Source organism: Callorhinus ursinus, unplaced genomic scaffold (genome assembly GCF_003265705.2).
Source record: "Callorhinus ursinus isolate GAN/ISIS: 27379988/994484 unplaced genomic scaffold, GSC_fseal_2.0 scaffold8, whole genome shotgun sequence".
Lineage (NCBI taxonomy): Eukaryota > Metazoa > Chordata > Mammalia > Carnivora > Otariidae > Callorhinus > Callorhinus ursinus.
Genome location: NW_027397070.1, coordinates 38,873,651 through 38,890,094, shown reverse-complemented (window position 1 = coordinate 38,890,094; position 16,444 = coordinate 38,873,651). Strand labels below are relative to the sequence as shown.

General features: G+C 36.9%; 1 protein-coding gene across 19 annotated transcripts in view; it reads right to left on the bottom strand.

The window, feature by feature from the left end:
- Positions 1-1,147: 1,147 nt before the first annotated feature.
- FUT8 (fucosyltransferase 8) overlaps positions 1,148-16,444 on the bottom strand; it is a 346,719-nt gene continuing 331,422 nt past the window's right edge. For all 19 annotated transcript variants that reach the window (XM_025869873.2, XM_025869870.2, XM_073895376.1 and 16 more), the window contains 2 exons: positions 10,974-11,124; positions 1,148-2,157 (listed from right to left, as the gene is read on the bottom strand). In XM_025869873.2, coding sequence (XP_025725658.1) covers positions 1,840-2,157; positions 10,974-11,124 — 469 coding nt within the window. In that variant the 3' untranslated portion in view covers positions 1,148-1,839. The remainder of the gene's footprint in view (positions 2,158-10,973; positions 11,125-16,444) is intronic.

Genomic DNA, 16,444 nt, shown 5'->3' with positions numbered 1-16,444 from the left:
AGTAGAGCCTGTGACCCTTAATCTCAGGGTTGTGAGTTTAAGCTCCACATTGGGCATGGAGCCTACTTAAAAAAAAAAGGAAAAAAGAAAATAACTCATCTTCAAAAGTACCTCTGCTCAGTGGGAGATTTTTATGTCAAATGACTTTTATTTGTACTAAAACTAAACTGAAAGTTGCTTGCTGACACTATAGGTAATTAGTTTTTGCTCTTTGGGAGACTTGACATGACAGGTAGAAAGAATTTAGGGAAGTTTGGTGGGGAGATTTTACATATAGGTATTTTCATTTAGTGAGGATGTGAAAGACAGCTTTTCTGTTTGGCATTCCTGATATTCAACACCAGGCCTGCTACTGGTTCTTAATGGATCAAATTCTTCTTTCAGAATGTAGAACACATGCTATGAAATATTCTTGCCATACATCTGAAGGAGGCAGGCTACTGAAAGTAGGAAATGTTTCTATAAGGAGAAAAGTGATGTTCAGAGAGAAAGCATAGAAGGCATCAAAGTCTTATCTTCTGAAGTGATTCTCTCATGGAATTACTAAAAGAAGTATTTGGAAGAGATAATCCCAAGTCCATCCTGGATCTCACACTGGTTCCACTCTCCTTTATTCAGCAAATTCTACAAACTGTGAGATATGTACTTGAGAAACAGAGCCAGCTTCTCAACTCCAAAGGTTCCTGGTGCTCTCAAAAACAGGACATGATAAGAAAAGACACATACTGGTTCCTGGGAAAAACAACAGGACTCAACTCACAAAAAGTGACAATGGCGGCGATAAGAAAGGTTACCAACAAGCCTGAAATTGTTTGTTTTGGAAATGGAGGTGACAGTTCCTCTGGGACAAATGTGATTATTTAATTCAATTAAAAAAATAAACAATGCCCAAAATAAGAAAATAAAAGCGCTCAGAGATCTTCGCAACTCTGTAATGTGTATCAACTAAATTCAGTTTTCAGTGTTAAAATGGACTAATGACTGTTAAAATGGACTAATGACTCTTTGACCTAAGAATTGAGTAGTCACTCAATCAGAAACAAACAAAAAAATTAAGCAGAAAAACTAGAAAACTCCTCTTTTTATCATAGATTTTCTACTATAAAGCTGACCACCACATCATCCAATGATGGAAAATTCTAGAAACTTTACAAAATTCCTCCTTTTAAAATTTATTTTTTGTTATCAAAGAGAACGTCCAGAAACATTGAGTACTAAAGATCCGTTCATGACACTGTTTTACAAAAGTTCCTAATGGAGTGTGAATATTTTATTTTCTGATGTATCCTTCACTTATTAATGATGAAGCAGATGAACTGATGCAATTACTTAAAAAAAAAAAAATCCAGACAAAAACATCCATTCTCATTCTGAATCTGCTGATTGGAGTGAATTCAGTGGTTACAATAGCACCACTGGCTAAGAATCAACCTCCCCATAGTAGGGAGCTATTCGGGTCTTCTCATTAGGTCACGAAGGTCTCTCAGATATAGGCACCATGTTTGAAGTCTCACACAAAATGTCTGTGTCACTTAAATTATACAATGTGGCAGTGTTTGTTCATGGGGACATAATCTTGAAAGAAGGGGCACAGTAGAAAACAACCTGTTTGTATGTTATATGTGAGTACATTACTGGACTGTGCATGAGTTTAAGGGCGTTGTAGCCCTCATTGAAGAGTAATTCCACCAGTGAAGCATCTGTCATTTCCAGTTGCTCCTGGTGCTTAAAGTTGTCTACTCATTTCACCATGTGTTGTAAGGTCAGGGCCTTCTTCATCTACTGTTTGGCTCAAATGATTTGAACTGAGTTTAGTTGTCCTTCTCTTCCATCGAAGTTTTATTTCTCAGCCTCAGGATATGTGGGGTACTTGACCGTTTCTATCTTCTCTTGGACTTTGTAGGAGGGATATAGGCCCGTCCTTCCCAGTTTCCTGTTGACACCTTTAGAATAGCCATCCCAATGATTTCCAGCCACACCAATGATATCTCCAGGTTCCATGGGGATTTCATCTGCAGTTCGAGGTTGGTGAGGGTAAATGGCAATCTGGTTGTGGGCATTTTGGCCCCCAAAATAGTAGATGTCATCCAAAGAATGGAAGTTTGCAGAAGCATCAGGATGAAGTGTTTGCATGATTTCGTAAGCAACTCGACAGACCTTGGGAAAGAATGAAAAAAAAAATGTTAGTATACATAAAATCTCCTTCATCGCAATCTGAAGGCCCTTGGGCAAAGAGACTAGGACTAGACCAGGACGAGGACTGAGAAGATGAGAAGCAGCAGATTCTAGTCACAGGTTTTCAGTCCATTTGCTCTCAGATATGGTACAAGTCATTCTTCATCTTTGTGCACAATTGTATCTTTTTTTTAAACATAAAAGATTACTACAACTAAAGTCTCTAGAAGAAAAAATATATATATATAATGCAAAGTACTTTAAGAATATGAATCAGTTAATTTTAATGAACATTTTTATTAAGAGTCACACAGTATACCTTGTGTTGGGGACTGGTGAAAGAAAAATGAGTAAGACATCGTTTGTGCCCTTGAGGAATTTAAGGTTGAGCATTAGGATTATAAATACTTTACAAAAATGCTGCTACTCCCTTCCCCTCCATTCAGTCTCAGTCAATCACATACTATTTTCTGCTAGGTTGGACTTGATCTCAGAACTCTTCTCAATAGAAATTCATGTAATAATTGACAGTCAACTAGCATTGGCAGGTGAGCTAAAACATATCTGTCATTTCTGTTCTAAAGAGTTTTAAGAGCCCTGAGTAGATATTAGCATTCTAGAACTAAAATAAGATGGCCTAGGCTTTGGTGAAGATGCATCTACCTGATGCATTTAAGGTTACTTAAAAGATTCCTCTGTCCAAAGAATACCTACTATGCCCACGGGATGGCCGCTGAAATTCCACAATATGAACTTTGTACACTGAGCCTGCTGCTTGGTGATAAAGTTAAACTATAACTACTTTCATGGGGGTATAACATTCACATTCTTTATAGAGCAAATGGGTTTCAGGAACTTTTCTAAGAATAGGTGAAGACAGAAGAGAGAACACTACCATCTTACTTAGAAAATTCTTCCATTATAAATCATTGTGAACAGAGAACTCAAGTCAAATTTTCCCAAATCTCAGTTGTAGTTGTCTTAGTTAATGAAGCTTTATTGTCACTATGCCAATACTTTTGCATTTATTTAAAATGATACTACTAACAGTAATTGTTAACCTGTTCAGTGGAGCAAAGTAGTCCTTTAAAACTCTGGTATTTATGAGATCAAAAACTAAATGGAGCCACTCATCTTTAACTATTATGAGCAAATGAAATCTGATTAGGTTAAGCATCACCTTAACTTCTTAAAGAATCTGAATTTCAGGAACTGCAGGGGTGCTTTTCAAATGCTATATGTAATTTGCAAATGAAACTAAGTTTAGAAAATATTTTAAATTTTGCAAATATGGACTAAAATCTGAGGAGAGTAAGTGATCGGCCCAAATTGTAGTACTAGTATTTCAACTAGTCATAGAACCAAGACAATGACTTTGCTTGCAAGTTTGCTACTCCATCAACAAACTAATTTTACACTGGGGATGTGGGGATGTCATGGTACGATTGAGATCACTGGTAGAATACTGAGATTGTAACAAAATGAGGGTCAAAAAGTTTTGGAACAGGAACTCCAAAGTCAGCCGAAGGCCCACAGGGGACAAGCAAAATCAAGTGGAGACTCTGGAGAGGAAGAAACTAAACAATTAAAACAAAGCAGCTCCAATAATAGCAAAGTATAGTGACAATGATAGAGGCTAGTATTTTTGGAGTTTTTGCTGTCAGACATTGTTTTTAGGTATTTCTGAATTTAATCCTCTAAGTAGCCCCATAAAATTCTATCATGCTCATTTTACAGATGTCAAAGGTCAGTTAAGGAATTTGCCCAAGGTTACACTATTATTAAGTGGTAGATTCCGGTTTTGAACCTAGGCAGTTTGTGTATGCTTGTTAACTCCTAAGCATATTTTCTCTTGTAGATCCTGGTCTCCATATTTGGATTGTTAACACCAGAAAGAACAAACATAAGGCCAAGGCAAGCCTTGGCAAACTTGACAGGTTTTTTTTTTTTTCTTCTTCTTCTTCAGGGCCCCTTCACCCACTCTTCAATTATCTCTAGCCAGGAATGCAGGAACTTGCATTGCCCTTGGAATGACCACACTGCGGCAATGAGCTCTGATGTATTTCCTCCTCTCCACTATTAATGTCTCACCCTCATAAAAACATTGCCTTAAGTCCCACACCCTTAGGGATCTACTTTCTTTTGGAGAATAATCCTAATAATCAGTTTATATTTTGGTATCCATAAAGTGTTAGCCTGTGGACAACATATGTATTTTCTTAAGCCAAAGAAAAACGAATGGTAGAAATTTCAGACACTGAGGTGGGCTGATATAAGGCCCTTTATCTTTCTCATAATAATGGTAACCCTATGAGGTGGGTGCCGTTATTATCCATATTTTACAGCTGAAGAAATAAGCCCCAGAAAGATTAAGTGAATTTCAAAAAAAAAAAAAAAGTGGGGGTAGGGGAAGGAGCTAGTAAATGATAGAGCTACAATGAGAATACTTTCTGGCTCTCTACTATACACTAAACTATCATTCTTTAGAATAACAACTTGGTACTGTGCCCGTCACATAGTAGGTGCTCAGGAGTACCTGTTGAATGAATACTGCTTTATGCATAATACTAGCCTAGCAGTGGAAATGCAGGTCCATGACTGATATTTAATCCCTAAGATCCACGTATAACATTCTTAGTAGTTAAAAAGATTTCTCTATATTTACCATGGGGCAATTTACTGCAAAGGGCTAGAAAGATGACTACAGTGTTAATGTTTGCATTTAATTACCTTAGGCTTCCTCTCTGGGCTTTACCAATCCAAACTGTGTGGCAGGTAAAGGAAGGCTTTCAGCTGATATCAATACTAAGTTTGATACTGGACAGGTAGCATGATTGAGAGAGGCAAACCCTTTGGTTTGAAAGCAGTGGCTGGCTATATGTAGTAGGTTTTATTTCATGTATTTCATGTCAGTGTATCATTTAGAACACCACTAAGCACACAGTAATGAGTAAGAGCAAAAATGTTGCCAAAGGATAAAATACAGATGCAACTGTATAAAAAAAAAATTAAAAAGGAGAGGAAGTTCCATTAACCTGAATTTTATCCCTGAGAAGCAACCAACTGAGTTTATATGAGCCTCCAAAGCCTTCTCAGAGCAGATGGAATCTTGTTTTTCTGTCAAAATCGATGGGGCCAGGAGGATCTCCTAGTGTGAGAAGTTGGAAGTAAGTTCTTGTCTCCCTGGGTGATGCTGAGAGATGTATGCACTTTTCCTGTAAACTACTTTGTTCTGCTATTCAATGAGAGAACAGTATCTACTATTGTTTCATGGGCCTTACCTCAATGGAAATTCCTATCCAGAGTCATCTGTCTAGAATAAAATGAATGTAGTAGATGATTTTTCCCTTTGAGCTTTCCAAAATCTGATTCAGAGGGTAAGGAGGCCAGGTGTATTGTGTGTGGATTTGGAACTAGACAACAAAGAGTACCATGAGAGTGTTGTATTAAGTGTGAAAAAGGAAAGTGTCACAAGGGAAAAAAAAAAGTAATTTTGTCCTATTGTTATTTTAATGGTTAAAACTACTGAACAATGTTGATTGCTCCTTTAAAAATGCTGATTACCCAAAGCCCTTAAAGTGAGCATCTACAACAATTTCTGTGAATCAGATTCCAAACTGATTCCAAAACCGGATAAGTAGTATTTTTTTAAAAAAACCTTTCTGATATTTTGCCTATTTACAACTAAGTACAACTGAATAACCACTGCTATTTCACCAACTATAATTTCTGTGTTTCATATTTAAGATGGTTTTATTAAATAGGAAAATAAGTGACAAAGTAGATCCTTTGGGTATAGGCAACTTCCAGTAAGAGTACTTGGTAGAATAGTTTGGAATGTGATTGCATAGCTTTCAAAACTTACATGATGTTCTTGGAAAATGTTAATATTGCCTCTCATTTTCAGATTAAATCCTGAGGATTGTTCTCTTCAATTTATGAGGCTTTTAGGACAAACTTGACTTTGAGAAACAGCTCTGATGAAGGGATTCAGAAAACTAAGAGCAACAATAGTAACAAAATTAGAGAGTAAAGTCATATTATTGGCTTAAAAGAACTGGTCCTTTAAGGAGAGAGATTCCCAGATCTCACTTATAGATATAAAACCAAGAAAGATTAGAAGTCCTGAGACTGAGGGGGATGGGTCCAAAATGTGATGAGGAATCCTGATTAAGGTGCCATGATATTTGTGCCTGCAGTTTCTCAAACATTAATCAAGTCTTGCATAGCATTTCATTCTTCCAGTATTGCCTACAATAGCTCATGGTCAACAGATAAACTCTTTCTCACTATTGTCTTATAGTGTAATAGTCCTCAAAGGATTGGACACAGGAGACAAAACTGCAGGGCTGTCAAAGCATTATGAAGAAGATATTAACCTCTTTGTCACTTTCTAATAATCTCTTGGAATATGATATTATCATTGAGGAAAGTTTCAGAGTTGGTTGTCCATGTTTTATTCTGGGCTGAGATTTGGTTCTCAATGTTTTATTCTTTTGTCATCCTTCTGGATGTAACACTTTAGTCCTCTCCCATTTCCCAGCATGCCTATGGCATATGTAAGAATGTTCTGCAGATTAATTTCCCTAAAGTCAACACATACACAATTTTACTTGCATTTGTTAAAGCAACTACTGTTACTTATCATTCACCCTTTGGGAATGAAGAGCTTTTGTTTCTGAAAATTTATATTATATGGTGATGTTCTCTTTCAATAAGCTAAATAAAAGAGTTGAGGTACGTTGGCACAGAGAAATTGAAATGCCGAATTTATTGGCTACTCTTCTTCTTTTTTTTTTAAGATTTATCTATTTATTTTAGAGTGAGGGAGAGAGCATGAGAAAGTGTGAGCTGGGGAAGGGGCAGAGGGAGAGGGAGAGAAAGACTCTCAAGCAGACTTCCTGCTGCGCTCCAAGCCCAACACAGGGCTTGATCTCATGATCCTGAGATCATGACCTGAGCAGAAATCAAGAGTCAGATGCTTAACTGACTGAGCCACCCAGGCGCTCTCTGGCTACTCTTAACAAAGAATTGTTATACCCGTACAATGTACATGATTATTCAGCAGAACCTAAGCATTACCCATGACCACAGGCAGGAGTAACAGAGTCCTTGAACAGCATGTTTCATGCTCCTCCTAAAACATGAGAGTGTGTGGTCTGAAATGGGGCCATGTGAAAAAAGGTTGCTAAAATAAATACTGTAGAGTCTAACACACAAAGGTACTCCTATACTTTTCCCTATATAAATAACAACAGCAGACATTGTATTTAATATATTGCTAAGTACTATTCTCAGTGCTTTATATTTTTTTAAAGATTTTTTTTTTTAAATTTATTTGACAGAGAGAGAGAGCACAAGTGGTGGGGAGGGGCAGAGGGAGAAGCAGACTCCCACTGAGCAGGGAGCGCAATGCGGGACTAGACCCCAGGACCCTGAGATCATGACTTGAGCCGAAGGCAGATGCTTAACCGACTGAGCCACCCAGGCGCTCCTATATGTAACTTTTTTTTTTTAAGATTTTATTTATTTATTTGACGGAGAAAAACACAGTGAGAGAGGGAACACATGCAGGGGGAGTGGGAGAGGGAGAGACAGGCTTTCTGCCGAGCAGGGAGCCCGATGTGGGGCTCGATCCCAGGACCCTGGGATCATGACCTGAGCTGAAGGCAGACACTTAACGACTGAGCCACCCAGGCAACCCTACATATAACTTTTAATCATCACAAAAACTCTATGCAGTAGGTGCTACTACTGTTTTACAGGCTGGGGAAAAAAAGGTCAGTGATAGGCTAAGTAATTTGTTCAAATGCCACCCAGATACTAAGTGATCAAAGTGAGATTTAAACCCAGTCTGATTCTAAAGTCCATGTTGCCTCATTCTTGTTCTCTGCCTAGGAGCCAATGGCTTGGCATTTTTATGCTATCAGTGACTTTTTCTCACACTCCACTGGTGATGATGATGAGACATTTCTGGGACAATTTCAAACAATTCCAATTTTGGTTTATGGCAAGAGAACCTCTACAATCAAGCAACCAATTTCATTCATAGTACAAAAATATTGAACTGTACTAAACCCATTTTTTTCTAGAAATATTTGCAAAAAATGCTGGAATACAAGTAAGCCCAAAGATTTATCAGTGAATGTGGAATTATTCCACAATTTCAAATGCTACAGCTGATAGTCATCAAGAAAGGTTTGTGATAATGGCGATCACATTTAGCAAACTGCTACTCAATATATACATGTAAGGTATTTTTACTGTTAAACTTTTATTCTGAACCCTCACATAAAATTTTTTGAGGTACTCAAGTTTATTTTGGGATATAAGATATTGGTTTGAGTTTTGCTTTGGTTCAAATGAACAAAAGTTATTTTGGATGAACTTTGTCTAACTTATCAAGAGTTTTTAAGGAACAATATAATATACAAGCACAAATCTCATTCCTTTGGAGACAAAAAGTTCTTTCAGCACCACTCTTTCTTCATGTGAATGACTTCTCTGAACCTGAGGTCTGGAGAACACCCTGAGGTTGATATTATGCATAAAATAGAACAAAGTAGTATGGACAATATGCCCCTCAAGCTTGGACAGACTTCTACTATCATAAAATAATAGAGGTCCTGATTTCTGGGTCAAAATTAGAGTCATGAGGTTATAAGAATCAAAAATTCTATAGCACATCCTGGAAAAGAAAAAAAAATAAAAGGATTTTCTTTCTGGAATGAGCCTAATGGTATTATTAAGGAGGGCTGGAAGAAGGAAAGCAAAATAGAGCACATGCCTGTCTCACTGTCTGCCCACAGGTAAGGCTGCTAAGTGTTCAGACATGTATATATTTATTTAATTTTCAAGCTTTATGACTATAGCAGTGATTCTAAACAAAGGCGATTTTGTCCTCCCCACTGCTGTGGGGTATTTGGCAATTCTGAAGACATTTTCAGTTGTCCCAACTTGAGGTAGTATGCTACTGGCCAAGGATGCTGCTGAGTACCCTACAAGGCACAGGATAGTACCTCACAACAAAGTACCTGCCTATAACGCTAAAAGTGCCTAAGCTGAGCAACCCTGGACTGTTTATTCCTGTAGGAATAAACTTTAGACAGGCCTAAAATCTAGGCCTACAGAGGAGGTGATATATCTGGGAAAATGACTCTTGCTTCATCATTCAAACAATAAGCATTCAAAAATGTGTAGAGGTTGTTACTAGTCATTTGCACCTGTTGGTCAGGCGGGCATATAACCAGATTCTCAATAACATCTGAGAGAGACCAAGTAGTTATAACTCCTCCCATCCACCCACCAAGAGACTAGAAAAGGGAGCTTCTCAATGCAGGATCCTTATCCCCGTTAGGAAAAAAACGTCAGCAGTGGATGCCGTCATGGGAACTTGAAGGCCAAGGAAGTTTTCTGTTCTGACTAGGACTATTGCTATGTGACTTCTGCTCTGGGTAGAAAGTTGTATTCTTATTTCATATTGAAGAAACTCGTAGCCTTTGCTGGGGTAGGTATCTTTCCAATAATCATATCACCACCCCATTGTGACAATGTGCATTGTCACAAAATAAAAAAACTGTCCATTTCTTTATACTCTCTGAAGTATATTCCCATGAAAATGGTACGGCCTTCCTTCTCACATTTTCTTTTCTCTGCTTCTTCTAAGCTTTTAGGCAAAGATTTATCTTACATGATCTATATTTCTTGGTAATTACTCTCCAGTTACTTCATGTGAGTATTTTGCTCACTAGATTCTGGACCAGGGTAAGATCTGTTGTAGCTTCAATCACCCTAGAAATCCTCTCCACACCTAATATAATTCTGAGCACAAATAGTCATTTAACAGCTTGTTGAATGAACTAACCCATAATATGCACATAAATGAGAGCAGGATAAAACCAACAATAAATATTTCTATGCTGGTATTCCACTGTGTATACAAGGCTGATTGGACCACTCATAAAAACAAAAACACCAAGCCCATAACATATAATTATCTTCAACAATTAAACTCAAAGAACGATTGTAATATGGTATTGCTTAAATTTAATGTACAGTCTCTTGCTTGGTAGAAATGTAATAGGACTTGAAAAAGAATTACACTTACACTTTATTTCCTATAAAGCAATTGAGTGAGACACAATGCTTGGCATTTAAGCCTCTCAGTATCAGTGCATCAATGTGTAGAAGTGGATGGATTCTGGTTGCATCCTGACTATACAAAATCAGAAAGTATTTTTTGAAAAAAAGATTTTATTTATTTATTTGAGAGAGAGAGAGCGAGTGCACACCAGCAGGAGGAGGGGCAGAGGGGGAGGGAGAGAGAATCCTGAGTAGATCATGCACTGAGCATGGAACCCTACTTGGGGCTTGATCTCATGACCCTGAGATCATGACCTGAGTCAAAACCAAGAGTTGGAAGCTTAACTGACTGACCCACCCAGGCACCCCTGCAAAATCAGAAAGTATTAAGTAAGCTTACTTACTTGCTATTTTGGTTAAATGCTGTGAACATGCCAGGACTTTAAACAACTCCAATAGCTGGCTTCAGTGGAGATGTACTCAACAATTGCTTGTAAGCAACTAAATACTTGAACACCTATTTTTTTGGGAGGGGAGGGTATGGAATCTTCTCATTCTTTCACAAAAGAGATCACTCCCAAATATTAGGAAAATTGCACCTGAGTCATGATAACATTAAACACACGTACATACATACACAAAACAACCAAGAACTTCCTGAACTCAATATGACCAAAAAAATATTGGCCATTTAAACATGCCCTACTATCACTTACCTGGGATGAAAAAGTACACACCAGGAAGTCTGCCTGGGAGAGAAAGTGTATATCCAGGATCACACCCCGAAGTGAATTTTCTGTGTATCGATTGTGTAGCCCAGCAGACCAAGAGATAGAGTTATCACTAATAAATTCGTAAGTGGGGTACCTGTAAAAAAAAAAAAGAAATAAATTTGTACATAGTCCCTGAAATCACAGTATTCTATCGGGAGGTAGTATCTTACCAGCAGGAGGTAGACCTGCTCCTTTGACCAAAGTTCCTCTTTCTAACAGTAAGGGGAGCTCTATGGCATTTAATAGTTGATGAAGCATCTTTGAATCCATCATGGGGTAGAAAACATTCTGGAATGCCCTGTATGTTACATGTTTTTGGCATGTCACATAATATACACATACATGCATCAAAATGTCCCTTCTCAATTCATAAGAGTTGAAGGTTCCTTATTTTCTTTGTAATGAGTGACCTCTAAGAGGTTTCTCAAGCTGCTTTCCCATTTGGTCACAAACTTGTCGTTTAGAATATAAATATCATGGTTAAATTTCATTTAAATTTTTAACTTAGAATTTGTGATAATTCAGACCCGTCTCTCCTAACCCCCATCCTCGAAGCACCGTCTTATCCAACAAGAGAAATGAAAAACCAGTCTAATAAATTTATGAAAGTAAATTCCTTATAGATGTCCACCAAGTAACATTTTGATAGCCTTGAGATAGGATGTGTTTAATAATATTAAAACAGGTATCTTTAGAAAGTCTACCATATGTTCAAATGATTCTATTGTGAATTAAGAGGTTTAATTATACTCTAGTACAGAGCGAATAAATTTTCTCAGGCATGAGGTAGATCTTCAGAATTAAGTTGCAAACTTAGGGAGTTACATCAAAATGGGATAATACTTGTACCTGCTTTATATAATTCTGTGGGAATTCAATACATTAAGCAATGTAAAGTGCTTAGAAGAGCACCTGACATGTAGTAAATGTTCAATAAATATTAGCTGTGATTGTTAAACATTCTTCTGCAGATATCCACTTGGTTTTATTCCTTACTTCCTTTAGATCTCTGCTGAAATATATATAGCCTTATTCATGAGGACTTCAGCAATTTCTATTTTTTTTTACCTGATTAACTTCATGACTTTTATTATCATTGGACATTTCACTGTTATTTACTGCCTGTATCCATTCCCCGCCTTCATCATCTCTAAGTGGAATGTAAGCTCTTTATAAAGAGGCATTTCATCTGCTTTGTTCACTGTATTATTCTTAGTACCTAGAAGAGAATCTGGAATAAAGGATCGATAAATATTTGTTGAGAGGGCAATAGTTCCTATTTGTAAACCCTGAACCATCAGAAGTCCATTTACATGTCTGTCTCCCACACAGTATTCCCCAAAGGTTGGGACTAGACTTTTATTTTTCTTTGCTTCACAGCACCTAGTACCCCACACAATGCTGTGTGAGTAAATACATGAATAAGTGAGTGCTACCTATGTCTGGGACTTTTTCCTAATCCCCTAAAAGCTGCTTCAGAGTCTCTTCATTTCACAGCCACCAAGGAGCTTTTTCTCGTTGCCTCTAATAGCCAAGTCTCTGAGCACTGTTTCAGACTGGTAATCAGTGTTCCGATCCATTTGGTCTCATTATTTTTGACATTTTGCCCTCCTCAGCCCCAAATCAGGGAGACAAAGGAAATGTCACATTTGTTTTATAAAGAAAACAACCAAAAAGACTTTTAATGTGATTCTTGTGAAGCTGCATACCCAGGCATGGGGCAGAAACAGCAACAAATAAATATGAAAAGGATGGAGGATAGAGGACTGAGGGAATCATTAAAACACACCAGTACAGGTTTTATTCTCGAATAGACTAACCCTGTCAGCATGGTTTGGGTGCCCATTGAAAAGAAAAGAGTGATCCTTTTACTGAGATGTGACACTAACATTAATGCCCTTCCTAACTTAAAGACCCTTCCCTGGAATCAAGCCAAAGAACACCTAAGTTCCTCAGGCCTTATCTGAGACTGCTTGATGAAGGATATGGAGTTTGGAAAAAACAAACAGAAACAATGTAAATAATGGAAAAGGGAGATTTTGCATCTCCAATAAAAAGCATGGAAATTTCTACACAAACATGCTTCTTTCTTGTCTTCTGACCACAAGTACATCAGCAGAGGCATTACTTTTACTGTAGAGATTAGCCACGATAAAAAAAAATTTTTTTTCTTCTTCTTCTACCTTATAAAAATTTATTTTTACATCACTCACAAAGGACTAACTTAAAGTTATAAACTAAGAACACATTTTCTCTTCTGAAATCTTCCTCCAGACTAAGGGAGATACTCTCCTTCATGATTTTACTGGTCCTGGTATACAACTCCTACAGTACATTCATCTAACTGTACTTCAATAACTTGTTACATGTATGTAACAAGTTGGATACTCCTTGAAATAAGGAGCCACATATTATATTCTATTTCTCTTTGTATTTCTGGTGTCCTGTGACTGTGTCTAGCATATTACATTTCAATAAAATAGTGAAAAAAATCACCACCTTTTAGTGCTGAGTCTTCATTTCACAAGGCAACCAAACCCTTTACAAAAACTTTTAAACACATTTTTCTTGCCTCTATTCACTTAAACGAAACTAATTTTAGAAGGGCTCATCCAGCATTTTTGATAAAGAGCACACTAAATAGGTAAATATTTATTCTGGGAGATTTTTAAAGACTTGTTTCTTCTCCTGTTTCACCCCTGTTCCCAATCTCCACATCTCAGACTACAATATTGGATTGACAACTTTAACAGTTTTTATTTCTTTGCCAATGATTCTGTGATTTAAACACTCTAACAGTGAATTACCTAAGAGAGATATCTCCACGTTAGCAATGGCTGCCACAGCCAGTGGGATACAGGTGCCAAAATCTCATGGACAAACTCAGTCTTAACTGAGAGAAACCTGAGGTGTAATACCAAGCAGTAAAGCATTAACTGCTCATTTTCACACAGAAATCACATATATAAAGTTAATCTTGACTGCTTTTACAAAAGATAAGCTACCCAGAAAATGGATTCTCCCCTGACTGTGTGAATTCTATGCATCATTTAATTCTTCAGCTCTTCACCCTCTTGAAGCACAGAAGTCTCATAATCACCCTGGACGCTATACACCTTGATGAGAGATTAACTCATGTTTTTGGTCTCCTAAAAAAAGGCAGAGGTTTTATGGTTTGCTTAGGTATCAAAATTAATCCTGACAGGTCTAAAGCAGAGTTGATTCAGAGTAGAAAAACATCTAAGTAAAATAATGAAGGAGAGAAACAGCATTTAAGTTCCTGAGAAAATTTTCAAAATGACTCATAAAATTGGGGCGCCTGGATGTGCAGTCGGTTAAGCATCCAACTCTTGATTTTGGCTCAGGTCATGATCTCAGTGTTGTGAGTGCAGAGCCTGCTTGAGATTCTCTCTTCCTCTCCCTCTGCCCCTCCTGCTTGTGCTTTCTCTCTCTCTCTCTCTCTCTCTCTCTAAAATAAATAAATAAATCTTTAAAAAATGACTCAGAAAATTAAAATTAAAGGATTTCCAGAGAAGGGGAAAAAAGTGCATAAAATGTTGCTGCTATGTTTATTACAGAATATGAAAAAAAAACCCTGTCTCCTGGACTACCATGGGGAGAGGAGTTACTAGCTGCTGACCACAAAAAGGAAATTCAAACTGTACTATTTCCTGCTGCCAACTGTACTAGAAGGGTTGCTTGTTGTAAAAATATCATGCTGCATTATGGATCAAAGTTGTGAGATGTTCATATCCTTTTATCTAATATTTCCAAGTCCAAAAATCTAGCTTAAGGAAATAATGTGGACAATTTTAAGAATACATCATAGCATTATTTATAAGAGTAAAAACCTGGAAATAACCTAACTGTACAATATTAGGCGAATGAGCAAGCAAGCAACTGCACATCGATATAGGAGATACACAGTCATTAAAAGGGACATTTATGATGATTAAACTTTTAGGGACCTGAGAAAATGGATCCATTGCTGTATTAAGTAAAAAAGAATTCAAATTATTATATACAATATGATCAACTACTAAAATGGGTAACTATATAAACGACTAAAGGGAATAAGTCAACATTTAAGTAATTGTTGCCACTGAGTAATAGGACTGTGGGTAACATATTTTCCTTGCCTGTATACTTACCAATTTCCATATCTTTTAATGAGCATGAATTATTTTGCTAATCAGGGAAATAAGAAAGACAGGAAAAAGCTTGTGATGCTTCAAGAACAAGTAAAAGAGTAGATAAAATTAATATTTTATTATTTTTTCAACCAAGCTACAAATTTAGTAAGGTATTTTAAAATGAAGGAGCATGGTGAACTATTTCTACTTTGTTTCTAATCGGTCTGGATATCAAACTGGAAAAGTATCTGTGAAGATTTCATATTGTGTTTTGTGCCCAAATGTTCATTTAATCCCTAACTATAAGCATATAACTTGGCTTATGCTTGGCTGATGAATTTCATGGTCCTTTGTGTGTATGTGTGTGTGAGAGAGTGACAGTGTGAGAAAGAGAGTATTTGATAGAGGGAGACTTAAAAAAAAAACAACGCAATTTATATCAGGTTAATTTGGATTCTTAGGAGGGAGAAATAGGATTTAAATTATTATCCAATGATTTGGATAAACACCCACAATACAGTCTTCACTTTAAATATGTTTTTCTTCCCAACTCCTATTTGTGACATAAAAAATGGACCAAGAAATAAATAAATAAAATAGTCAAATAGCTTAAATAACAGCTAATGAAATGTTTCCAAACCGACGGAATTGAAATAAACATAATTCAATAATTACTGGGCACTTACTAGAGCTAGGTACTGGGTCTAATGTGCTTATATAATCCAGTGAGGAAGACAGAGGTAAGCAAGTGCTAAACACTGAGTCAGGGGAATGCACAGAGGAGGGAGACTTAGGGATTCAGGCATGATTTCTGGAGTAAATGGTGTCTGAGCAGAACTGAGATTACAGATTCTTCTCCTTCATTTCCTACTTTCACACATTTAATACATCCTTTATTTGTTAATAGTAAATAAAGGCCCATTCTAGGTTCACCTAGATCCTGTGATAAATTCCCAATTAGGATCAGTGTGCTTTATGTATTTTCCGAACACCCTACATTAACTCTACAGCAGCACTACTCATATCGTCCTCCCACTAGATTAGGAATTCCTTGAAAGCAGAGTATCTTGTGTATCATGGAATTCCCAGCACCTACCATGGTGCCTGAAATATAGGCATGTTCCATAAATGATGGTTACTGTTCAATACATACTAGAAGTTCTTATTGTTCCACTTATGAAACTTGTCTTCTGATTCTTTACTTTCCTTTAATAAAATTTCCAAGTTCCAGAAATTTTTTATGAGATGAAAACTTATATTTTACATATGTTTCAGTTGCCC